This window comes from Oncorhynchus kisutch, linkage group LG8 (assembly GCF_002021735.2).
Source record: "Oncorhynchus kisutch isolate 150728-3 linkage group LG8, Okis_V2, whole genome shotgun sequence".
Taxonomy (NCBI): domain Eukaryota; kingdom Metazoa; phylum Chordata; class Actinopteri; order Salmoniformes; family Salmonidae; genus Oncorhynchus; species Oncorhynchus kisutch.
The window spans coordinates 67,139,598-67,165,665 of NC_034181.2; the positions used below are offsets into that span (position 1 = coordinate 67,139,598).

At 44.3% G+C, this 26,068-nt stretch overlaps 1 protein-coding gene across 1 annotated transcript; it reads left to right on the top strand.

The window, feature by feature from the left end:
* Nucleotides 1-25,355, top strand: LOC109895242 (retinal dehydrogenase 2-like). Its single transcript, XM_031830934.1, has 13 exons — nt 1-214; nt 11,461-11,565; nt 12,320-12,460; nt 15,416-15,545; nt 16,947-17,008; nt 17,755-17,883; nt 18,152-18,265; nt 21,710-21,812; nt 22,808-22,992; nt 23,361-23,525; nt 23,775-23,932; nt 24,171-24,245; nt 24,443-25,355. The coding sequence occupies exons 1-13, from the start codon at nt 92-94 to the stop codon at nt 24,513-24,515; spliced, it is 1,563 nt and encodes a 520-aa protein (XP_031686794.1). The 5' UTR covers nt 1-91; the 3' UTR covers nt 24,516-25,355.
* The last annotated feature ends 713 nt before the right edge of the window (nt 25,356-26,068 follow it).

The following is a 26,068-nucleotide window of genomic DNA, read 5'->3' on the forward strand; positions in this document are numbered from 1 at the left end:
TATAAACACAGGAAGGATTCCAAAGTCCTAATCAGAAATCAGTAGAAAAAAACGAAGACGCATCTGCAACAGACACACGGAGGCAGGCGCGATGACTTCCAGTAAAATCGAACTCCCTGGTGAAGTGAAGACCGACGCCGATGCCGCTGCGCTCATGGCATCTCTCCAGCTGATGCCCTCGCCGGTGCCCAACGCGGAGATCAAGTACACCAAGGTCTGTGAAACAACTTAAACTTTTACTCCGAGTCACATATTATGTTCAATGTATCATATCTCTTCTATTATGCAGAATATTTCCCCCCTAAAGGCATTTGTCTGTAGATGATAGACACAATTTTCAAAGTGTGTAACTGCCCAATTTAGCCAATGTCTTTGCGCACAGTACAGGTGATTGAGTCCGGTTTAAAATGTTCATTCAAGTTTTGGATTTACCCTCGTAAAATTGGTTTCAGATCTTTTCTCGCATTCATTGCTCAACTCATAGCATAGAATACAGCTCATCAACATGTGGCGTACAGTATGTGTGAAACGTTTCTAAAAGTTATCACATACGGCACATCGAGTGTTTTCCAAGGCATGTTTGAATGATTAACAGTGCTGCCAACATAATTATATTGCACAGGTGGTTTTTATTTCACTTTTATATTCACCATGACTCATATAGTCTGTATGTCATCTGCCGTGGCTACAATGAATAGTATTTATCACAGGTGACAGCAGTCATTTAGTGAAGGTCGGCATTTTTTCAGATAGAATGTTGTCGTTACGCAATTCTGTCCAGATAGAATAAACGTCCCGTAACCTGCTGTTATGTGATTGATAATAAACGCATGTTATTGACTATTTATTGATTATAAACATGATTCCCAGGTATCTTATTTCACTTGCATACAATTAGAAAAAATACATTGTTGTTGTGATTCATTCACACCTGTAATTGCAAAAGACGATTGAATTGAAAATGTTCACTTTGGAAGATATTTTTGTTGTAAAAATCCATGGTTTGGTCTGATATACATTTGATAGGTCTATTGTCATATTTTATCTTAAAGTGTGCTTTTTTTCGTTTCAAAATATGTATTTAAACTAATTGTATTCAATCATATCAAAGCTTGAACATGAAATGAGGAGGGTCTTGGTTTCTTTGCCTACCGTAAGAAGCAATTTCACTGGTTTCAGAACCCCTTAAGCATGTTGTAAATTCTATTAATTTTACTATGATTCAGAATAAGTTATTAGATTCACGGAATTAATTGCAAAGTCGTGGTGTTCTAGTCCATTATTGTCCTTAGACGTCCGCATGACTCTTCTGACCTCATGCAAAATTACGCAAGAACACTTGATGGAATGTGAAGACTTATTTCAATCACAAGTCTCATGTTTCCTACATATTTTATTTGATGTGTACTCTATAGCCTAGACATTGTATTTGAATGGTATTTGAATAGATCTTTGTGCCGTTACACTTGTGGTTGGTTATTATGGGCTCCGTTGGCGTTTAATTAGGCCTACACAGCAATAGCAGGAATCAGACTCCAAGGGCTTCCTCTGAAAGTGTCATATTTTTGGTCATTATTGTTTACACATTTTAGGCTTGCATTTTGAGGATTACATTAATGAGAATAATATAGGCCCTGTGATGTCAGTATAGGCCCAGTATAGGCTGTTTCTCAACTCCCCCTTTACTTAATGCTGGTATACATTTAATCAAATCACTAGGACCTGACTGTAGAGTCACCATCCAAACATGTATAATAATGTGGATGTTTGTCTGTTTGCTGTAGCATGGTTCCTTCTGCAGTTTGAAATCCTATGCTTTTATTGTCATGAGTGTGAGTAAAGGGCACTCCTTATTGAGGAGAGCTCCATAACAGCACAATATGAAGTACAGTGTAGTAATCAGTGTTAGCCTCACACCTTGTTGTTGTAAGTTCAAAGGGCACTTCGCTGAGGCAACAAGCAACTTACAGTGGTCTACTCGCCATAAGAGGAGAACTGGTTCAGCATGCCTGCCTTATGTGCACAGTCATGCTATCAGCTCTCCTTCCATCTCTCCCTCTCTCTACCTCCCTCATGCTTAGTATTATTTAAAAGAATGCACGCAAAGGGTGGAATGTATAGGAGAACCTTTAGGGAGCGCAGGGCTTGGTGAATTAACCCCCAGGAATTTGAATCATCCAGTCCCTGTTGGTTTGGTGGACATGGGGGGCAGGAGATCACTGATTTATGGTCACCCCTGATGCAGGCGCTCCTCTCCTCACACCCTGTTCATGTTCTATCCACCCCACCGCCTGCCTGCCAGGGGGAGAATGAACACTGCGAGCAGGGTCCTTAGCTAGGAGAGAGCTGGCCTTCTGGACTGTGGGCGCATGCTCTCTGTGTAGCCCTATGCATTCTTCCACTCCTTGTAGGCTAGATGTGTGATGTGCCTCTGCCTTTTGCAGCCAGACGTCCAGTAGAGAGCTGAGAATGAACATGCTTGTAACGCAGCTCCTTTTACACTCAGGGTTAGAATTGTTTCCTTGGTCTCACATGAGCTTGAGTATGTTGATGTTTTTTCTACTTACTGTAAAACATGATCATTGATAAGTGAATATGAATACAGTTTGAGATAGTCACCATGACTGGGCATGAATTTTTTTCAGTCAACAGTTTTGTTTTGCAAATGGATGTTACCAATAGTGTGTCCCTGAAGATATGCCCATAGTATGTTTAGCACCAACAGTGACTGTAGAGAGGTGAGATAGAGAGGTGTCATCTCCATAGACGCTTTACCCTTGTCCCTTTCACTGAGCCATGAACTGTTTGGCGTCAAAGAGACATTTGTGTGAACGTGTCAGTTAAGCGATCTCCCTCCCTGCGTGGGATTGTGCAGATCAGTGAAACTTTGGAAGGTCTGCTCAGGTCTCCCTTTGATTTGTTATAATAAAAAAAATCGAACTTTTTCACACCCTGCTCTCCTGTAGCTACAGCCGTAAAAAGAGGACGCTTGGGTCTCTGTTCCTCGATCTACCCTACCCCCACGTCACCATAGCTTGTGGCCTGAAACCAGCTGGGTAGTAAGAGTCTAAGCTAGTATAAAAACATAGCGTTTGAATGGTCACAGGAGAGTCGGCTTTAGAGCTCTCCGTCTGTGAGGTAGTCCGCAGGGCTGATAGCGCCACGAAGGAAGCCATAAATTAACCTACCCTGATGGGCATTTATTGATGATTTTAGCTTTTTGCAGAGTGGGGAGAGAGAGGAGAAGGATAAACTGTGTGGTGTATAGTTAATGAATGGAGACAGAGCCAGTGTTAGCAGGGTTTTAGGGGGTGATTTCTCTGGCCCGGGTGGCTTCTCACACCGCTCAATGATTAGGAGTCGTTAAACCAGACACCTAGAAGAATAAATCTTTAGAGATGGAGGGAAGGAGCATTTCTGGCACATTCTCCTTCAAGTTGTTGAGAGAGACACCTGGAAATGCAAAGTTGAGGTCACAAAATGTGTTTGATTTGATACTTAGTGTGTATGATCCTGCATAATGTTTGAGCGGCCAAGGTATAGACATTTTTTTTGTCATTGTTTACTATACAACTGTTATGCAGGGATTCCTCATTGTCAGTAGGACAGAAGTAGCTGAAGTTAATGGTAAACTGGAGTCACTGTAGCACGGTTGTAGTTTACTGTACTTTTACATATGTAGGATCTTGAGTTGAGAAAATAATCCTGCAGCAACAGGAGATGTGAATTATTATGTGGATTATAATTCATGAACATTTTTGTTAGGGGTTGATACATTTTTCGTAAGGGATAATCAAGTCTGATATTTCAAAGTGGATATTACAAACTTCAGAAGCCTTTCTAAACTTCAAATACACCACAAGTTGTACTGTTCCAGCATTGCAGTTCTCCTGTAACATGGTGCTCAAATTAACATCCTACACCTGTGAGCGTACATAGACTGTGGGGAATGAGGACTGTAAATCAGTGAATCCTGGCAGAGGAATTTGGGCCGTAATCCAAATAGGGTTTAATTTTCAACTGTGTCAAATGCAGTGAAACAGGAAGAGCTATGCGTATGCAACCTTCACAATGTTCAAACATACCAGACTTTAACTAGACGCAGTTGCCATGCTCATTATATAGCTTCCCAATGTAAATAATGGCTTTTATTTTCCAGATTGGCTTACGTTAACTGTTAAAAAAGAACGAATTGTGCAATTGCTGACACTTTAGGCCCTAATAGGAATCTATAACCTGCATATTGAAGCGAGGAAGGGTTTTGTAAACTAATCTGTGAGAAGTCCAGTCAGTCAGTCAATGTGGATGAATGAAAGAGGCCCCATCAATCCATCACTGATTGAGATAGTACAGATGAAGGCTGGGGCTCCCCAATGCTAGGTGCTGTCCACTGGGCTGTAAATTCTGGGCCTGTCTCACAGTGTGGGTCAGTGACCTGCCTTGCCAGAACCTGACCTGCACTTCTGGAGTTTTTCACTTCAAAACCACCATCTTACTGCGATGAACATCAAACAAACCCCAAGGTGGAGGACACTGGGAGACTGAATGATTTATCACAACTAGCACAGCGAGTGTTCTCTTTTTCTTCTTCTCTCTCTCTCTCCGATTCCCTCTCTTTCTTGTTTCACACTCTCCCCCCTTCTTTCTCTCCGACGCACAGTCACAAACGCAGTTATACACATCCCTGGTTGTGACAGGGTGAGCTTGCGGTACCATGAGTATGTCCGTCGTTGTGAAATGGCTGTTTGTGCAGTGAGTGTAAATTATCGTCTGAGCAGAGGCGTCAACATTGGGTCTCCTGTCTCTTAATCACTCTTTAAGGAAGTCTGGTGACAGGGAGGTTATCCCATTAACTTCTATACCTTAAGTCTTCAGGCCGGTTGACATGGAACATGTAAATCCTAATGGTGTCATTGTGAAAAACTGCTGGCTCCATAAATCCTCTGATATCCATAAAAAACTCTCCCCTCTAGAGAGTCTTAGATACACAGAGAGCAGACGTCTGCCAGACATGAAGTCATAGTCACCAGGCCCCAGTCACCCCTTATCACTAGTGGATCACTGTAGTTATATTCTACCCAGATGACATTTATTTGTGTTATTTCTCCCACTGACAGAAGGTAGTGGAAGCATAGAATATTCTATTCTTACATCAATGTAATATTTTGATCATTTGAACCCTTAGAAAAATATGGTTAAGTCTTTCAGTCTTAAAGGCTTATGCTCTTTATGAAAATCTGGGATTTGATATCCCTAATATTATTTTATGAAATTAGGCTATTTCTTTAACGCAGATATTTATTTAATTAGGATAAATGTTATGTTTGAAATCTGCACAGATGATACAGCTGATTGAAAGACAAACTCAGTGTACCTCAGTGAAAGTGTCAATCTCAGACTCTGTAGACATTGGCACCACATGGCGGCTTAGAAGAGGCTGTGCCGCCCAACTCCAACTCCCGCATGTTCCATCCATTTGAACAAATGACAATTCATATTCAAACACAGTTTCCTATTGAATTTCTGTTTCTTGCGTTAAGGAGTGAGGGGGAACAGATTCAACTTTCTCACCACACACACAGTCAAGACAAAGATGTTTGCCAGTCGGTGACAGCGGGGTCGTCCCCTCCACACCCAGGAGAGCAGGGTGGCATTGTCTCCGGGTGTGTGAATGGAAAACATGAAGGTTCTATGGTGTCAGGAGGACTGGGGAAAAAACACCAACTGGGCTCCAGTTTCACATGCCCTCCCCTCGCTTGAAACAGTAGTAATTATAAATGTCTTGAAACAGATCCAGAAAACAGAGCGGAAATAGAGGTCCTGTGATAGGAAAGGATATGAAACTTCCTGTGCAGACGAAAGCTGCAGGTGCCCTGATCAGGATCCGTCTGGCTGTGGAATCTTGGCCTGCTGTGTATAAACATATATGTATGTTTTTAACTCTCTCCTGCCTCCTGAAAATGGACGAGAAATGAGTCCCATTAAATATTCCTTAAGCGTGTGAGCCATGAGAAGACGCTAGAGGCCAAACAGATGTTTTGCTGGCTGCTGTGAGTACTTTGGCATCCCCTGCCTGCCCTCACTCCCAAATGCAGTTGTGGAGCAGCCTCCAGAGAGAGCACAGTGGCAGATGAGAAATGGATCAGCAGGACTGCGCCTTGAATTCACTGAACTGATGGAACATTACTCTTTAGTTTCTCAATGTCTGCTGATTGCACATGTATTCTCAGGGGACTCCCAAATATATCTACCTTTTGCTTGGTCGAGGTGATAACCACCTAGTCCCATTGCATTGAGAGCATGTTGTAAATAAGCAGAGCATATTTTCATATTGACATTTGTGCCCTTTATAGTGAACAATAGAGCCACGCTGATGTGATCAGAAACATGTATTCTGTAAACCTTATGTTCATCGTTGGCTTCAGGCACGCATGTCTCATCATTTCATCAGCCAAACAGACAAGTACTGTCAGCAATGTGAGATTGACAGTTTTAACAGAAAAACATGGGGGTTGCTAAATGTTTGCAGCTGTCCTGTGGCCCATGCATAAAGTGTTGACCTATCTGCAGACTGTCCAGTTCCCATCCACGCCAGGCAGCTCTCTCTCTCTCTCTGTGTTGTAGGAGGATCAGATGTCACGGCTGCACCGGGAGCACAAACTCTGCCAACTTTCTGTAATACCAAAATGGCCTGCGTGTTTACCAAATAATAAGAAACCACACAGCTTGAAGCATTCCCTCATAAACACAAATCGATTGATTTCATTCAGTGTAAAGGTTCTATGCATTTTTAGCAGTTGTCTTCATGTTGGTGTACTGTGAGAGGTCTGGATCCCACCACTTGTTTTCTTTCCTATTTGTACAATACACACAACATATAGCTTTCCCATATCAGTTATCATCTTAAAACAGGCTTTGGGACAGACATACAGTACCAGTCAAAAGTTTAGACACATCTACTCATTCTGGGGGTTTTCTTTATTTTCACTTTTTTCTACATTGTAGAATAGTAGTAAATACATCAAAACTATGAAATAACACATTTGAAACATGTCGTAACCAAAAAAGTGTTAAACAAATCAAAATATATTTTAGATTTTAGATTCTTTAAAGTAGCCACATTTTGCATTGATGACAGCTTTGCACACTCTTGGCATTCTCTCAACCAGCTTCCCCTAGAATGTCTTAAAGGAGTCTTAAAGGAGTTCCCACATATGCTGAGTACTTGTTGGCTTCTTTTCCTTCACTGTGCGGTCCAACTCATCCCAAACCATCTCAATTGGGTTGAGGTCCGGTGATTGTGGAGGCAAAGTCATCTGATACAGCACTCCATCACCATCCTTCTTGGTCAAATAGCCCTTACAGGTGTATTGGGTCTTTGTCCTGTTGAAAAACACATGATAGTCCAACTAAGCGCACACCAGAATGCCCACCCTAATCACACCCTGACCTAACCAAATAGAGAAATAAAAAGGCTCTCTAAGGTCAGGGCGTGACACAGATGGGATGGCGTATCGCTGCAGAATGCTTTGGTAGCCATGCTGGTTAAGTGTGCCTTGACAGTGTCACGAGCAAAGCACCCCCACACCATCACACCTCCTCCTCCATGCTCCACAGTGGGAACTACACACGCGGAGATCATTCGTTCACCTACTCTGCGTCTTCCAAAGACACTACGGTTTGAACCAAAAATCTCAAATCACCGGTCTAATGTCCATTGCTCATGTTTCTTGGCCCAAGCAAGTCTCTTATTATTATTGGTGTCCTTTAGTAGCGGGTTCCTTGCAGTAATTCAATCATGAAGGTCTGATTCACACAGTCTCCTCTGAACAGTTTTGATGTTGAGATGTGTCTGTTGAACTCTGTGATGCATGTATTTGGACTGCAATTTCTGACACTGGTAATTCTGCAGCAGAGGTAACTCTGGGTCTTCCATTCCTGTGGCGGTCCTCATGAGAGCCAGTTTCATCATAGCGCTTGATGTTTTTTTGTGACTGCACTTGAAGAAACTTTCAAAGTTCTTGAAATGTTCCGGATTGACTGACCTTCATGTCTTAAAGTAATGATGGACTGTCATTTCTCTTTGCTTATCTGAGCTGTTCTTGCCATAATATGGACTTGGTCTTTTACCAAATAGGGCTATCTTCTGTATATTACCCCTACCATGTCACAACACAACTGATTGGATCAAACACATTAAGAAGGAAAGAAATTCCACAAATTAACTTTTAACAAGGCACACCTGTTAATTGAAATGCATTCCAGGTGACTACCTCATGAATCAGGTTGAGAGAATGCCAAGAGTATGCAAAGCTGTCATCAAGGCAAAGGGTGGTTACTTTGAATAATCTAAAATATATTTAGATTTGTTGAATTTTTGGGGGGTTTACTACATGATTCCATATGTGTTATTTCATAGTTGTGATGTCTGCACTATTATTCTACAAAGTAGAAAATGGTCAAAATAAAGAAAACCTTGAATGAGTAGGTGTGTCCGCATTTTTGACTGGTACTGTAGCTGCTATTTTTTTCATTTTGCTAGACTTGATTGGAGCTAAGACATGGTCAATTTATTTATAATGGCTCATTATCAAAGGCAGTGAGTACTTATATGGGGATAATGATTTGTATACAAATGAAACCGCCATGTGTGGTGAGAGCAAGGACACCACGGGGGGATGGGAAAAACAAAAAGAAAACACATCATTTCAAAATTTGCACTTTTGCACTTGAGTTTCCATCTGAGTTTTTTCCCCCTTCGTTTCTAAATGAACCTAAAAGCAATTTTAAGAAACGTTGAGAGTTGATTTAGTGTGCAGCCTTGTCGTCTTAATCAACTCTCTGAATGGGACGAGACAAAAGTCTAACAGCCCCCTGAGCCCCGAGAGGGCCGAGCCAAACGGTGGCTGATGGTTGTCCTTTTCTAGCCATGATTTAGATGGCTGCCTGGTCCACTGTTCCCCTGTTTTATCCCCTCTCCTTCGGCGGTGCCTTGTGAGAGGGGTTACGCCGTGCATAAAGCTACCCACGGACTGCATTCTTGCTCAGACTGTCGGGGCTGTCAGGGGGCTCCCCTGATTTAGGGCGTTCCACTACAGTGGCCCCTATAAATTTTAAAACTAATTCCGTGCTCTATAGGGCTTTCTGTTTTTGTAGCAGGCCCTCAGCTCCTCGTCGTCACTGACACTTTTATGAAGTGCTCTTAATGAGAGTCAGATTAAAGGTGGCCCCCGATGGAAGGCGCCTGAGAACACTCAGCTTGGATGAACTGGAAGAGAACTCACTGAGAAGGCTAGGCTGTGGCTGGGAGAGAACTCACTGAGAAGGCTAGGCTGGGGCTGGGAGAGAACTCACTGAAAAGGCTAGGCTGTGGCTGGGAGAGAACTCACTGAGAAGGCTAGGCTGGGGCTGGGAGAGAACTCACTGAGAAGGCTAGGCTGGGGCTGGGAGAGAACTCACTGAGAAGGCTAGGCTGGGGCTGAGAGAGAACTCACTGAGAAGGCAAGGCTGTGGCTGGGAGAGAACTCACTGAGAAGGCTAGGCTGTGGCTGGGAGAGAACTTACTGAGAAGGCTAGGCTGTGGCTGGGAGAGAACTCATTGAGAAGGCTGGGCTGTGGCTGGGAGAGAGCCCACTAATAAAGTCTGGGATGTGGATGGGAGAGAGCCCAATGGGGGCCTGTGTCGATTCTGCTGTCTGAAATGACTGTGGGTCCACTTTGTGTGCTGTGCTGGGATGTGTTGGACGAGGACCCTCAGTGGGCCTGTTTCTATCTGTTGTGTGTGGGGGGGAAGTGTTCAGGGCAGGCTAATACAGATTCATTGAAATGGTATACAAGTTCGTATGGTATGGCCTGCAGAGTGGTACAGGCAGATACCGAACACCTGAACACTCAAACATGAGTTATTCATGTGCAAGGTTCTTCTTGTAAAGCAGACAACTGCAGGAGAGAGTGAGTGGGAGGGAGTGAGAGTGATGTCTGTGTGCTGAGTCTTGAATGGTTTCCAAGTGAGCTGGCATTTTATACCTGCCCTAAAGTAAACACTCCTCACAGTTTACAGCCAATTAAATTGTGCTTAAGCCTCTAAGTTTACGTTGGTAAACATGTTGGAGAGCTAGAGAGGCCTGGGCCAGCAGGACACTTGAACCCTACTTTCAGTTCTGCTCGCAGTGTATCTTTTCTCCCTCTCAAATAAAAGTATGGTAAGAGCACATGTGTATACAGGAGGATTTAAGCCAGCAGATGTTTTCTTAACACCCCATCTATCAGACAGACTGACATTAATTAAAAACAGTGTCTGAGGAGTCGCTGTGATAGACCAAAACATGTCAATAAGCCAACGGGACAGAGACATCTTTAATTTACCTTACTCTTACATAAGACATTCGTCACATTTGTATAATCAAATCACACCAGTTTGTTAGGGGGCTTTTAAAATGAAGCTCAGAGGACTGTTATTAAACATATTCACTCAGGCCAATTCCTTGAGATATGTACCATTTCTGTTATTTGTCTAAAGATTTGTTTTTCTTTGGGTCTTTATTGAGCTTGAAAAGAGTCCGTTTGGAATCCCAGGTGGTTGTTTAACGGACGGCTTGCTTTAACGCATCACAGAAACCAAGTGTGGCCTGTGTTTTATGATCTCATAAACGAGCAGCGATGTTGTGAAACGTGTGTCTCTCTCTCTCTGTGTGTGTATATATTTATGTATGTGTGTGCGCACGTGTGTGTGTGTGTGTATGAGAGAGTGAGGGGGTGTCTGGTGTCTGATAGGGATTTATCTCTCCCCCACCTCTTTGTCTAGATGTTGGAGTACTCCCCAGAGAGCCATGCGGGGCAGGCAGGAATCTCTGTCCACATTTCCACAGATTCTTCCCTTTCCCTCCCTCCCTCCCTCCCTCCCTCCCTCCCTCCCTCCCTCCCTCCCTCCCTCCCTCCCTCCCTCCCTCCCTCCCTCCCTCCCTCCCTCCCTGCCTCTCTGCCTCTCTGCCTCTCTCCCTCCCTTACACAAGAACTGAGAGGCACTTGTAGGAGCCAGGCTTACTCTCACTAGACTGTTTATCAGGAACTACCATTAGTTACGGAATAGGTTGTTTTTTTTGCACCACGGTAACAAAACAATACGTTTTTATTAAATAATATAACACACATTACCAATGATCCAACCTTACAATTATGCTCCCTCTCAAACTGATCCCAATAATCTAATCATGAAACACAGCACATTTTTAACAGCACATTTCTTATTTGATCAGGTAAATACTTCTGTCTTGATTCAGCATTTGTGTGTTGAGAAAACTGCACAAGTAAAATGTTATACCAGGGCCCCTGTGCCTCTTTAGAGCAGGAATGGCTGAATAGGCTCTGGAGAGAAACAGAGCTGCTCCTAGAACCAGATTTTCCCTCTCACATGGGCCTCTCCATCCTGTGTACTGAACGCTGCATCTTTTCTCCCTGCAGATTTTCATCAACAATGAGTGGCAAGACTCTGTGAGCGGAAAGACCTTCCCAGTCTACAACCCAGCCAGCGGAGAGCAGATCTGTGAGGTCCAAGAAGCAGAGAAGGTATTGTAGAAAATAAAAACAAATCTGTAGTTTCTGCATTCCCATATCTTATATTTTCATAAATGAAAACACAGGTACTTTCCCTTGCAGTGTTTGAGGATGAGATGTTTGTTAGACAGAGCTACGCTTGGGTTTTCCACACGTGTTTCCCACCACGTCTGTCCTGGCATCCTCTCCTTCATGCATTGTCCATGTGTGAGTTATGTGTCCAAGAAAACAAGGAAAGCAAACGGGCAGGGAGTTTAGTCTAATGTGGTTTGGTTCTCTGGCTCGGCTTTTCCTCCTCTCCTTTCCTAAATCAGCACCTCTGTGTGGAATAACTGAAGCAGAACAAGCCTTAAACATGCTAATTCGGAATAGACAGACACATTTTATTTGTCTCAATGGAGGTGGAGAAACACCTGTTAACTGGATAAGGTTCGATCATTAAACTGCGTACTGGATACGGTTTCTCTGTTTCTCTACCTCAGGCTGATTCAATCAGGGTGGCAGGGTAGCCTAGTGGTTAGAGCGTTGGACTAGTAACCGGAAGGTTGCAAGTTCAAACCCCCCAGCTGACAAGGTACAAATGTGTCATTCTGCCCCTGAACAGGCAGTTAACCCACTGTTCCTAGGCTGTCATTGAAAATAAGAATTTGTTCTTAACTGACTTGCCTAGTTAAATAAAGATAAAAAAATCAAAAAAATCATTAAACTGTTTCTCTGTTTCTCTCCCTCAGGCTGATTCAATCATTAAACTGTTTCTCTTCTACAGGCTGATGTGGACAAGGCGGTGCAGGCGGCCCGGCTGGCCTTCACCCTTGGTTCAGTGTGGCGGAGGATGGACGCGTCAGAAAGGGGTAGACTGCTGGCTAAACTGGCTGACCTGGTGGAGAGGGACAGTGCTTATCTAGCAGTGAGTCTACCACAGTGCTCTAAGTCCAGATCCTGGACTTCTTTGTTTTTGCAACATGCTCAAAGGAACATACACTATTCAGTTCAGATTCCTTGACTTTTTCACATTTTGCCACGGTTATTCTAAAATGTATTAAATAAATAAAAAATCTTTAGCAATGTACACACAATACCCCATAATGACAAAGCGAAAACAGGTCATGAGACATTTTTACAAATTTAAAAAATAATAAAATTGTATGTACTTATTTACATAAGTATTCAGACCCTTTGCTATGAGACTCAAAATTGAGCTCAAGTGAATCCTGTTTCCATTGATCATCCTTGAGATGTTTGGATTCCACCTGTGGTAAATTCAATTGATAGGACATGATTTGGAAAAGCACACAACTGTCTATATATGGTCCTATAGTTGACAGTGCATGTCAGCGCAAAAACCAAGCCATGAGTTCGAAGGAATTTTCTGTACAGCCCCGAGACAGGATTTTGTCGAGGCTCAGATCTGGGGAAGGGTACCAAAAGATTTCTGTAGCATTGAAGGTACTCAAGAACACAGTGGCCTCCATCATTCTTAATTTGAAAAAGTTTGGAAGCACCAAGACTCTTCCTAGAGCTGGCCACCCGGTCAAACTGAGCAATCAGGGGAGAAGGGCCTTGGTCAGGGAAGTGACCAAGAACCCGATGGTCACTCTGACAGAGCTCTAGAGTTCCTCTGTGGAGATGGGAGAACCTTCCAGAAGGACAACTATCTCTGAAGCACTCCACCAATCAGGCCTTTATGGTAGAGTGGCCAGACGGAAGCCACTCCTCAGTAAAAGGCACATGACAGCCCGCTTGGAGTTTGCCAAAAGGCACCTAAAGGACTCTCAGACCATGAAAAGCCAGATTCTCTGGTCTGATGAAACCAAGATTAAACTCTTTGGCCTGAATACCAGGCATCACGTCGCGAGGAAACCTGGCACCATCCCTACGGTGAAGCACGGTGGTGGCAGCATCATGCCGTTGTAACAGTTTTGCTTACGTCCCCCTCCTCGCCCCTACCTGGGCTCAAATCAGGGAGCCTCTGCACACATCGCTCTACTAAAGCCGTGGCCACTACTTCAAGGTCTCAGAGCACCGATTGAAAAGCTATTATCGCACACCCCGCTAACTAGCTATCCATTTCACACCGGTTACACTGTGGGGGTGTTTTTCAGCGGCCAGGACTGGGAGACTAGTCAGGATCGAGGCAAAGATGAACAGAGCAAAGTACAGAAATATCCTTGATAAAAACCTGCTCCAGAACGCTCAGGACCTCAGACTGGGGTGAACGTTCACCTTCCAACTAGACAAAGACCCTAAGCATGCAGCCAAGGCAATGCATGAGTGACTTTGGCGTAAGTCTCTGAATGTCCGTGAGTGGCCCGGCCAGAGCCCAGACTTGAACCCGATCAAATATCTCTGGAGATACCTGAAAATAGCTGTGCAGCAATGCTCCCCATCCAACCTGACAGAGCTTGAGAGGATCTGCAGAGAAGAATGGGAGAAACTCCCCAAATAAAGGTGTGTCAAGCTTGTAGCGTCATACCCAAGAAGACACAAGGCTGTAATTGCTGCCAAAGGTGCTTCATCAAAGTACTGAGTAAAGGGTCTGAATGGTTATGTAAATTTGAAAACATTTCTAAAAACCAGTTTTTGCTTTGTCCTTATGGGGTATTGTGTGTAGATTACAGAATAAGTCTGTAACCTAACAAAATGTCAGCACAATAACAGTTAGTTGGGAGTTTCATGAAATGGGTTTCCATGGCCGAGCAGCCGCAGACAAGCCTAAGATCACCATGCGCAATGCCTAGTGTCGGTGGGACTGGTGTAAAGCTCGCCACCATTGGACTCTGGAGCAGTGGAAATGCATTCTCTGGAGTGATAAATCAAGCTTATCCATTTGGCAGTCCAACGGACAAATCTGTGTTTGGCGGATACCAGGAGAACGCTACCTGCTCGAATGCATAGTGCCAACTGTAACATTTGGTGGAGGAGGAATAATGGTCTGGGGCTGTTTTTCATGGTTCAGGCTATGCCCCTTAGTTCCATTGAAGGGAAATCTTAACTCTACAGCATACAATGACATTATGGACGATTCTGTGTTTCCAACTTTGTGGCAACAATTTGGGGAAGCCCCTTCCTGTTTCAGTATGACAATGTCCTCATACACGAAGAAATGGTTTGTCAAGATTAGTGTGGAATAACTTGACTGGCCTGCATAGAGTCCTTACCTCAACCCCTCAACCCTATCGAACACCTTTGGGATGAATTGGAACGCTGACTGCGAGCCAGGCCGAATAGTCCATCATCAATGCCCAACCTCACTAATGCTTGTGTGGATGAATGGAAGCAAGTCCTGGCAGCAATGCTCCAACATCTAGTGGAAAGCCTTCCCAGAAGAGTGGAGGCTGTTATAGCACCAAAGGGGGGAGCAACTCCATATTAATGGCCATGTAATGTACCACGGAAGATCAGAGAAGGATCTTCATAAGACCCCCTTAAAATATAAATGTGTCCATTTTTTACAATAATAATATAATAATAATAATAACTTGAATTTTTAAGGCATGTTTCTAGACATCCTATGTCACTTTACATTAACATAAATGTTTTCAATTTAAAGCATATTTTTTCAATAATTATTGTAAAAAAAGAACAGATTTAAAACAAACGTATTGTGACAGAGAGATGTCAGAACAAGGGGACTGTTTTAAAAGATGCCGGAGAAAAGCACTACGCTTTTGCCGATGTGGTTATAATAGTGTTAAATCAACCTAATAACCCTAAGACTTAAAGGTTGATTTATAACTTATAGGCACAGTAGCATGATGTTATTTTAGTATCATGTTTCCCCCAGGAGATAATATTAAGACCCACTGTTTCTTGGAAAAAACTAAAAGACAAAGATTGTGTTTTAATATATATTTCTCTCCAGACTATAGAGTCCATGGACAGTGGGAAGCCTTTCCTGCCCACCCTGTTTGTGGACCTCCAGGGAACCATAAAGACGCTCAGATACTATGCTGGATATGCAGACAAGATCCATGGAACGTCCATTCCAATGGGTAAGTCTATTCCAACTCAGGCTTCCTGACTGTACGTTATGTAGCCAAAAGCACATTGAATTCTTATTCTCTTCAATTTCAACGAACTAGAACCCAGGCAGAATGTTACAGGTCAGAGGTATGTGGTGGTTGCCAGTGCCAGGTGAAGATTACTAGTTAGCTAGCAGCAGATAAGCGGAGCACCAGGCTTCTCTCTGGGGGCCTGCGGGACAGGAGATGAGCTGTGCTGAGGGCACAGAGGTGATGTGAGGGTAAATATGGCTGCTCCCTGGCCAGTTATAAATCTGAGCCTTAATGGTCGCCCTCCTGTTGAGACTGCCACCAGTGGAGCCCAGTGACAGGACTAAAGAGCGAGAGCCGCTGGCTGTTCTGGCTAATTTAAAGCATCGCAACAGGGAGTCTATAGGAGTTAGGACAGCCACTCTGCAGCTCTGTCATAGAGCAGCCATTAGCTGGGCGAGTGGTTGGGTGGGTTGGGGTGGTGTTTGGGTAGTAGTTGGTTCTCAGGGACCCACCTGAGGACCAGATGGGGTCTGCTCACTGAGGGCCTGGCATTAGAGAGTCTATATAAGTCATCCACGCACTTTTAACAGGCATGTTAAGTTATTGTTTAGTAGCCAAGAAAACAGAGGACCTAAGAAAGCAGTACTAGTACTGACAACCTCATGAGACTAGCACTGTGGTCTGGTCGCTCTTCAAGCCCCTCCTGTGTTTCTTCACCAAACCCAGCCAGTCCTCAGCTTGTTCAGAGTTTGTCTTTAGCACTATTCCAATGTGCAGCAGTGTTACAGAGCAAACAAACATAACTGTTTCTGTGGCCTGGATGATGTTGAGATGTCTTATCTTGGCCACCAGGGAAGATGAAGCAATTGGCCAGTCCACCCTTGGGCCTTAGTTCCAGGTCCAAGCTCCTCCTCCTCCTCCTCTCTGGAGCAATGCTTCATCAGCTGAAGCCTTAGCCATCCTGTTCTAATGAACATCACATAACTCTATTGTAATAAACACTGTTCAGTTTTCTACCACTCAATAGCGATTGTTATTACTACTGTTGTAGGGAACGAATAAACATGGCACACCCTCAACGAGTATCATCCTTTACTCTGGTAATGTAAGAGGAATGAAACTCTCCTTCCAACTTAACACCCACTGCTTTCTCCTGACTTTAAACAGAGTGACACGTATCATTTTGCTCAATGTAGCGTAACAAAAGAATGGTACTGTGTGATGTATTGCCTTTTTAGATCAAGATGAATTGTGTTGGTCAAAAGCACAACATGGACACCTGGTGTTTTGATGTGTCATCCGGTCACTGCTCTGCTAATGTCTCATACATGCTCATTTCCCAAACCCAGCTTGAGCAGAGGATAGTAACGAGCCTTGTTCTTGTGTGTTCCTCTACAGATGGAGACTATCTTTCGTTCACTAGACACGAGCCCATAGGAGTGTGTGGACAGATCATCCCTGTGAGTGTGCCAGTTTGTTTTCTATTCAGATGTCTAGTCTCAGAGGACAAATCTAACAGTCACTCTCCCACATCTGCAAAGCTTCCCACTCAATATGCAGAGAGAGGTGGATAGAAGGAAAGGTGTTGGGATGGTGGGGGTTGTGAGGTCTGGGACAGAGGCAGCCCTGTTGTTAAAACATATTGTGCAGGTTCCTGGAAGTCTCTGACGTGCTTATCAGTGAGTGTATATTTGGGTAAATCTGTTGGCAGGCTGAGAAAGAGACTGTGTCAGATCAGTATAAGCTCAGAGAGAGAGAGAGGGGAAGAGGAAGGGGGAGAGAGAGAAAGGGAGAGAGGGGGTGCACTATGAAAGAGACAAGGGACAGGAGGACAGAAGTAAGAACAGAGCATTGATTGTGCAAGAGCTTGAGGAAGCGTGTGTGGGTCTGTGCTGAGGCCTACTGGGGTTCAGTGTAAAGTAGAAATAACACCCGCCTGTGTAGTACCATGACACGCTCTAAGTACTGCACATGTGTTGCAATTTCCTTGTTTTCTCAGTGATGTGGGAAGAGAATAGATAGGGCGGGAGAACATTTCCTGTCATGACTACGTTGGGCAAGTGAAAGTGAGAGTCTATGAGTGAGTAAGCGACGGAATGTGTGGGAGAGCAGGGAGAGCAGTGAAGAGTTATTGAGTATGAGTGAGCGCCCTTTGTCAAGAGTCTGATGTCCTGTGTGTGTGTGGGGGGGGTGTTTATGTCTACAGTGGAACTTCCCACTGATGATGACTGCATGGAAGCTAGGTCCAGCGCTGGCCTGTGGGAACACGGTGGTCCTGAAGCCTGCTCAGCAGACACCCCTCACCTGCCTGTACATCGGATCTCTGGTCAAAGAGGTACAGTACAGCACAATCACCACAGTAACCCAATCCTTAGAGCCTCTTTATCCACATCCTCCATGTCTTCTCTCTGTGTTCGGCCTCTCCCATTCTCTGAGACAGTGTGTCTCTCTTGCCCCTTGTCTTTTTGATGTTCTGTCCATTCTCTCTGGTCTGCTGGTAGGGAGGTTGGGTTGGGTCCGGATTCCCCCACACTGCCTGTGGTTTTGCTTGGCTCTCCTGTCCTCTCCTCTTAAGCTTGTTTCCTCTCATATTGTTTTGATAGGCCGGGTTTCCACCGGGAGTCGTCAATATTTTGCCAGGATTCGGGCCAACGGCAGGAGCTGCGATTGCTTCGCACATGGGCATAGACAAAGTGGCTTTCACAGGATCAACTGAGGTAATTTCCATGAACAAAGCGATTGACGGATAATCCACTGTCCCTATTGCTTTTTTTAGTGACACAGTGACCAACATGTGCAGAGCAGCAGAGATGGAGGGCTTTGTAATTAGGGGACATTGGGTTCCTGTATTGAAGTCTAAATAACAAACAAACAGGTGCTTACATAAGCTGCGTGCCTTGTCATTACTTCTCACCACAGGGGGATCAGAGGTGAGCAGTCTGCTGCTGGACTTTACCCACACACACACACACACACACACACACACACACACACACACACACACACACACACACACACACACACACACACACACACACACACACACACACACACACACACACACACACACACACACTAATGTACACACACACACACACACACACTAATGTACACACACACACACACACACACACTAATGTACACATACACACTAATGTACACACACACACACACACTAATGTACACATACACACACACACTAATGTACACATTAACACACATCTACACTACACACAAGCACACGCACATGCACATGCACACGCACACACACACACACACACACACACACACACACACACACACACACACACACACACACACACACACACACACACACACACACACACTAATGTACACATTAACACACACATCTACACTATACACACACACACACACACTAACGTACACATTAACACACACATCTACACTTCACACACGCACGCACGCACACACACACACACACACACACACACGCACACACACACACACACACACACACACACACACACACACACACACACACACACACACACACACACACACACACACACACACACACACACACACACACACACACGCACACACATATTGTACATACACTGACATACATAGACCAGTCACAGACAAACTGGCTCATAAGTGTACCAGCCAGTGTAATGACAACCTGCTACTGTACCTTACAGACATTGAGTTGTCTATCAGGTCCCTAGGAAAAACAGCCGCCTTCATAGACAGTGGAAAAATGTTGATGGAAAACTAGGAATGATCAACCATGTTAGGCAGTGAGCATTAGGAGATGTTGTGGTTGGATTGCATTCCTCTGTCTTGTGTGATCAGTCAGAATGACAACCAATTCTATTCATTTAGATCATTTTATAAACATCTGTTATTGCTAACCACAAATGTACCCCCTCAGGCAGTAAGAGCACCTACAGTAATCTTAACATAATTATGAAGCGCAATAAATCGATGGATTTTATATGTTTTGAAATGACCTGCGTATATTTCACGTGTATCTGTCGTAAATGAAACAGGGTTTTGTAGTGTTTAGAGAAGCCCTAGAGTTTATAGTATCTTTGCTTTGACTCTGGGGATCTGTTTGGAGAGAAAGGGAGGAGAGTGACTGTTTGTGTGTGGTATTCAGCACCCACCAACACTGCTACGCATGTGCAGACATAATAGATTGCTATTGGTGATAAGGGGACAAACAGAAACACTGTAACCAAAGCAAACTCACATAATATGGAGAAAAACATTTATTTAAATTGTGTGGTTGAATCAAATCCAGGCCTTTATTGAGAATATAAGGGATTTGTTTATTTATTTATTTTTGTTGCAACATCTCTGTCTAGCCCTGTACGGATGACAAAGACCCAGATGTCCAAATCATCTGAACGGTTATTAATGAGAACCTGAATGCAGTAATAAAGTTAATGAGGGTGAATAGGGTTTCAATTGATCCTCAGAGTCCATTCATGCAGCCCGAACTTAAGTCATTTAATCATTTGATCCATGCTCCATTACCTAACCAATGAACATCCACAGGGCTTTCTCCACCATCACTTTACATGCTACCAGGCAGCACACACATACGAGCCTTCCTCTTCCTCTTCCTCTTCCTCCTTTTTAATTTTTTTACCATCGGCGGTTACAGAACATTTCCCCAAAAAGTGGCCAGTTGTCTTTAACTGCATTCTCTGTTGTTGTTTCCTGTGATCTGGAGTCAATTACAGAGTGGATGAAGCGCTGCTGTGAGAGAATGTAGATGCCCAGACTGTGAGTCACCTTGGGTTTCAGTCACACCGGGCGAGAGGGGACAGTGGACACAGCATCCTCTGAGAGGCTGGAGGGGGTAGAGGGGGTGGATGGGTAGAGGCTTGAAAGGGGGTGTGGTTTCAGGTGGCCATTGAGTCAGCGGTCCCTCATCCTTGTACTCACACACACTCAGGGCTGTGACTCTCCACAGTAGCGGCGCAAGTGGGAGCCAGCCCACCGTGTCTCCTTTACACTTCAGTGTAACGTCATGTTAGTCAGCACCCCTTGAGCCCCGCCATCAAAGAAAGCGAGAGCCAGGACAGCTTTAGAGAGCTTGCTGCCTGCCTGCTGCCTGCCTGCCAGAGGAAGGTTTGTCCTGCTGTCCCTATCACACAGCTGCTCTACCACTCCAACCAGAACACTCAGCAGGCTGCCCTGCTCATTTCCTAACACAGAGTAACGCAGTCTCGAAACATTGTTTGTGCAAAGAGATGAGGCATCACTCTTTTCCACTGGGGGGACTCCCTCTATCTTCTCCCAGCACTGGTCTTCTCTCTATCTCCTGGAAAATAAAATCATGTGTGTCAGTGACTCCTGGGTGGACAGGAAGTGTGCTTGTTGGTTTATGGTTATGAATGTTGCTCGCTCTCTTTCTCAGGCTTGTCTCTATTTAATAAGGGTGTATCTCATCTCATGGTGTTGAGAAATAATGTTGGGGTCAATACAATACATCAGTATAATAAGAGCAGCTGGGCAGACTCAAATACTTGCAAGCGATTCATTTTCACTGAGAGCTCACGCTATGCATTACTAGAGAACCACTGTTTTTACACGTCTCCACTGTGTGAGTCTGGAGGGAGATGGGAAAGGGCTGTGGAATTCAGCAGTATTTGGATAATAGTGAGAACACTTTTGATGAGGGGGAAATTGTGAACAGAGATGTCGAAAGGAAAGCTCCTGCTGCTGTTTGATAAACACTCCCAACTCCTCAGATCATCCTCAGCATTCAGCGATGCCAGCCAGGGCAGTGTAGGCCCACGTTGCACCAAACAGGCATCACTTTACAACTTATCACAGTTAGGTGTTTCAATGTGCCACACGCCCAGGCTGCTGCTGCCACCCACACAACCTGTGGTTGCTTCTTCCTGCGCTTGATTTAAGAAGAAATGCTGTTCGCTGCTGAAACATCACTTTCTTTTTCTGCTGAAGCCTCCCAGAACCTGTAATAGATATTTTGGCTGTGTGTTTGGCACACTTGTGTTTATGCGGGCCCAGTGGTGCGTCCCTTGTTTTGGGCCTAACCAACCTGCTAAGCTATTTAATGGCTGCATCCATTTAGTGATCCGGCCACAGGTCTGCTTGTGTGTGCGTGAGTAAACTAAACCCAAGCCCTGGTTCCTCCCCAGGTCGGCAAGCGGATCCAAGAAGCAGCTGGGAAGAGTAATTTGAAGAGAGTAACCCTGGAGCTAGGAGGAAAGAATCCCAACATTATTTTTGCAGACGCTGATTGTAAGTTTGATGACACTGTTTTATTAGTTCCTCCCGTTTCCCCATAGGTGGTCGTCCAGATGGAAGCAGGGGTTCCCTATGTGGCATCGCCTGATTTGAAAATGGGGTCGAGAGAGAAAGGCTGAAATAAAATATGCGCTAGATTGGGATTGTAATAAACAAAGCCATTTCATTTTTTTCCCCTGCAAATTTGGCTCTATCTTTTGAACTTTTTAAGCTTCAAAATATTACGAGCCCATCACTGTTTCCCTCTACAATGCCCACAATCTGTGCAGGACTCATTAGAACAGAGTGGACAAGACCAGGCAATAAATCAGACTGGGGGAAAATATTTTGATATCAAAATGGGGTCGCGGGACAAAAAAGTTTGGGATCCCCTGCCTTAAAGACATTGTCTTGATAGAGGGCCGAGGGGGATTATTTACTATGTTTTGTCCAATAATTTAGTCTGACATGCAAAATGAGACAGTGGATGTGTCCACATGGAGTGAGAGCTCTTGCATCTTCAAAAGCTTCTACTGGGCTTCACAGGGCTGTGAAAACCAATGGATGGATGGCTCTGATGTTAGCTCTAAGTGTCTCACTGAACTGGGGGTGCCGGGGCTTTCAAATGCTTTCAGCTGCCGCGAATGGGGCTCCCCAAGGCCCGTAAATCAGGAGAATGGAACCTGCCGCGGCCGCCTGCATCAGCCCGAGACCCATTAATCACTGGGCTCCGTTAACCCCTTGCGTGCCATGGCAGGGGCCTGTCTCTCAGGTGTCAGATAGCAAATGTGCAGCATAGAGAATAGCTGGACAGTGATAGAAAACATTCTGACCACGATTGTGCATGTGTAGTGTATGTGCATTAATGATATTCGCTTTTAATTCATGTAATTTATAAGAACCATATGGAATTTCATCAACATTTTTCAATATGTAATAATGTACTACCACATGCCGCTAAAATGAACTGTATACTGAGCCCCCCTCTTACTCCATTTCCTCTTCCTCAGTGGATCTGGCTGTGGAGCAGGCCCACCAGGGGGTGTTCTTCAATGCAGGCCAGTGCTGCACTGCAGGCTCTCGTATCTTCGTGGAAGAGCCTATCTATGAGGAGTTTGTGCGCAGGAGTGTGGAGAGGGCCAAGAGGAGGACAGTAGGAAGCCCCTTCGATCCCACCACGGAGCAGGGTCCACAGGTGAGGATAGAGGACCATAGACCCTGCAAGGGAGGGAGGAGTCAAACAATACCCTCTATGTCAAAACATATCCGTTATCGACACAAAATGTGCATGACCAAATATAATGTATTTTATTTACTATATGTTAAATATGCTCTTTTGGCTTTCCTTCTTGCTTCCTCCTTTAACTTTCTCCTCTCCTCTCCTCTCCTCTCCTCTCCTCTCCTCTCCTCTCCTCTCCTCTCCTCTCCTCTCCTCTCCTCTCCTCTCCTCTCCTCTCCTCTCCTCTCCTCTCCTCTCCTCTCCTCTCCTCTCCTCTCCTCTCCTCTCCTCTCCTCTCCTCTCCTCTCCTCTCCTCTCCTCTCCCCATCTCTCTCTTAATCCAGATCAGCCAGGAGCAGCAGAGCCGTGTGCTGGAGTTTATTCGAAGTGGCATCAGTGAGGGAGCCAGGCTGGAGTGTGGAGGCAAAGCCCTGGGCCTGAAAGGATTCTTCATCGAGCCCACTGTCTTCTCCAATGTCAAAGATGACATGCGCATCGCAAAAGAGGAGGTACTGTGATACACTGACTGACTGGTACACTGAATGAATGATACAAAGTATGACTAAAACTCCCAGTATGACTGAAACACAGTATGACTTTCCATACCCTATGACTTTACAGAAGGTGGTTTCCAAATAAGTTAAAATGTCTATTAATGGCCTTGCCCCCCACATACTTAATGGTGTGACTAAGCAAGGATGTCATCATGGAATGTTTCAACATGTCATCTTACAAATACTACTAACTGTCCACTCCAGATCTTTGGACCAGTTCAGCAGATCATGAAGTTCAAGACTATTGATGAGGTGATTGAAAGGGCCAACAACACAGAGTACGGCCTGGTGGCAGCTGTGTTCACCAGCGATATCACCAAAGCCATGACCATCTCCACAGCCATGCAGGCTGGCACCGTCTGGTAAGACCCTCTCATCATCATATCGATCTATGTGTCCCTGGTTAACCCCATAGATCATATAAATGGTTGAGTCATATTACTGTTGTTTTTTAAACGATAGCTCATACAGTATTCAACTACACTCCACTCAGCATGCTCTTCATTTAACCAGTCTTAACCAGCATTACCATTCAACACGATTATTAAACAATGCAGAAGAATCAAAAGCTGATGTTTGATGTATGTTTTGTGTATTTAGGATAAACTGTTTCAATGCCCTGAGCACGCAGTGTCCATTTGGAGGATATAAAATGTCTGGCAACGGGCGTGAATTGTAAGTATTCTTTTCTGTTTCCAAGCCCACTGTCTGAAAGTGTGTGACTAAAGCCAAGCAAGTATTCCTGTAAACTGTGTGCTTACAATAGAGAAAAGTTTGGTTGCAAAATATTCCCAAATGAAGCTTTGTACAATAAGCTTGCTACAGTTCATTAGAAATCTGTTTCATCTGACATTGTGTGTGTATGTTTTCAGGGGGGATTGTGGCCTGAAGGAATACTCAGAGGTGAAGACCATCACCATAAAGATCTCAGCTAAGAACTCCTAAGGCGGCCGGCCACACCACACGTAGTGGAGGAGGACTTCCTCTGAGGCGCACCACTGACCCTCTGGGTATTCTGTCTGTGGTGGTAAAACACACTGATCATCCCAACTAGCCATGACCATGGGCAACTAACTCTATTGGCTGTGAAAACTCCCTTTCCCCTACTCTCCCTCACCTCCCATGGGCATTCCTCACATCAACATCAGCTATCTCCATCAGCCCGGTGTCCACCGGCGGTCTCAAGTTCACACCAAACCTCTTCTCAACCTACTGCCATCACCCACCTCCTCCACTAACCACACTAAAGCACTCGAAGAGACGATGGGAGAGGCTACTCTGTTCACATCCCCCCCAAAACCCCCCTAACCCCCAGGAGTTGGACACTCACAGACTTAAGCACCGCACCTCCATCCCTGCTTTGCCCCATGTCAGCTAATCATTGTAGCGTGTTGGGAGGCAGTGTGGTCATGTTGTATCATTGTCAAACCTCACACTGTATGTCATTATGTATCATTGCTTTGGTTTGCCAGGTAACATTCATGGAAGCATATCAGCTCATTCCAAGACCACTGAAGCTCTCAACCTCAGAAATGAATGGATGAGTCCATTGAAACTGTTAATTAGAATTTGCAATTGTTGACATCTAATTGTTCATGTTTTTATTTGAACTTTTACCACTTAACACTGTATGTCAATGTATGACCAATGTAAACGTGAAAACAAAATGGTTAACCAGGAGTAATGTATTTTAATCATAATGTAAGTTTCTTATCGATGTCCATCTATGTTAATGTTTATACAATTATGTACTATGAAATTATAAGATATAAAAAATGGACCATAGATTTTTTAGTAAAACCCTTTTTTTTTCTCTCAAAAACCTGGCTCGGCTGTGTTTGTTTCAATGCCAAGGGAAGTAATATGTTGTGATATAGTGCAGTCACTTGCATCAAAGCTCCGTTTCCACATTCATGCCCCAGCTATCTCAGCTCTGACATATTGCTCAGATATTTCATGAGGTCGCACAATTTACAGTTCCGTTCTGGCCAGAGATCTGAAGAGGGTAGACAGGGTGGGCCCCAAGTCTCGTTTTAATATTTAAGTATCAGCAAGACGTAGTCGAGGCTGCTGTTGTAACTCATGGTGAAAAAGAAGAGGAGTTTACTCTCTTAACGAGGCATCTGGTGCAAGCCTTATGTAATGTCTGAGGAGGCACTAAACTGCAACTGCAGTAACAGAGTTAACAGAGATGCTCTTCTGGTGATTATTACAATGTTTTGAATATTAGTGTTAATCTTAACATTCATACCATGAAAGACAATTGTATATTTCTACAGTATGTAGGCCTGAGGATTAAACACAAACAATAACAGGCCTATACATCTGGTAGGTCCATGCAGCTCCTGCACAAGAGCATTATAAACACTATGCTCTCTGGAAACATATACATTTGCAAACAGATTTACTACTTGATATGCCAAAGACCGAATGAAAATAAGAGATCTAGGGCCAAGGGACCAATGGAAGGGATTAAGAATCAGAGTGTGTGCGAGAGG

What these genes read in the sequence shown, in the direction of transcription:
- LOC109895242 (XM_031830934.1), top strand. Translation starts at nt 92, where the DNA reads ATGACTTCCAGTAAAATCGAACTCCCTGGTGAAGTGAAGACCGACGCC. An exon ending in AGGTCCAAGAAGCAGAGAAG is followed by an intron (nt 11,566 to 12,319) that starts GTATTGTAGAAA and finishes TCTCTTCTACAG; the next exon opens with GCTGATGTGGACAAGGCGGT. An exon ending in CTTTCACAGGATCAACTGAG is followed by an intron (nt 18,266 to 21,709) that starts GTAATTTCCATG and finishes GTTCCTCCCCAG; the next exon opens with GTCGGCAAGCGGATCCAAGA.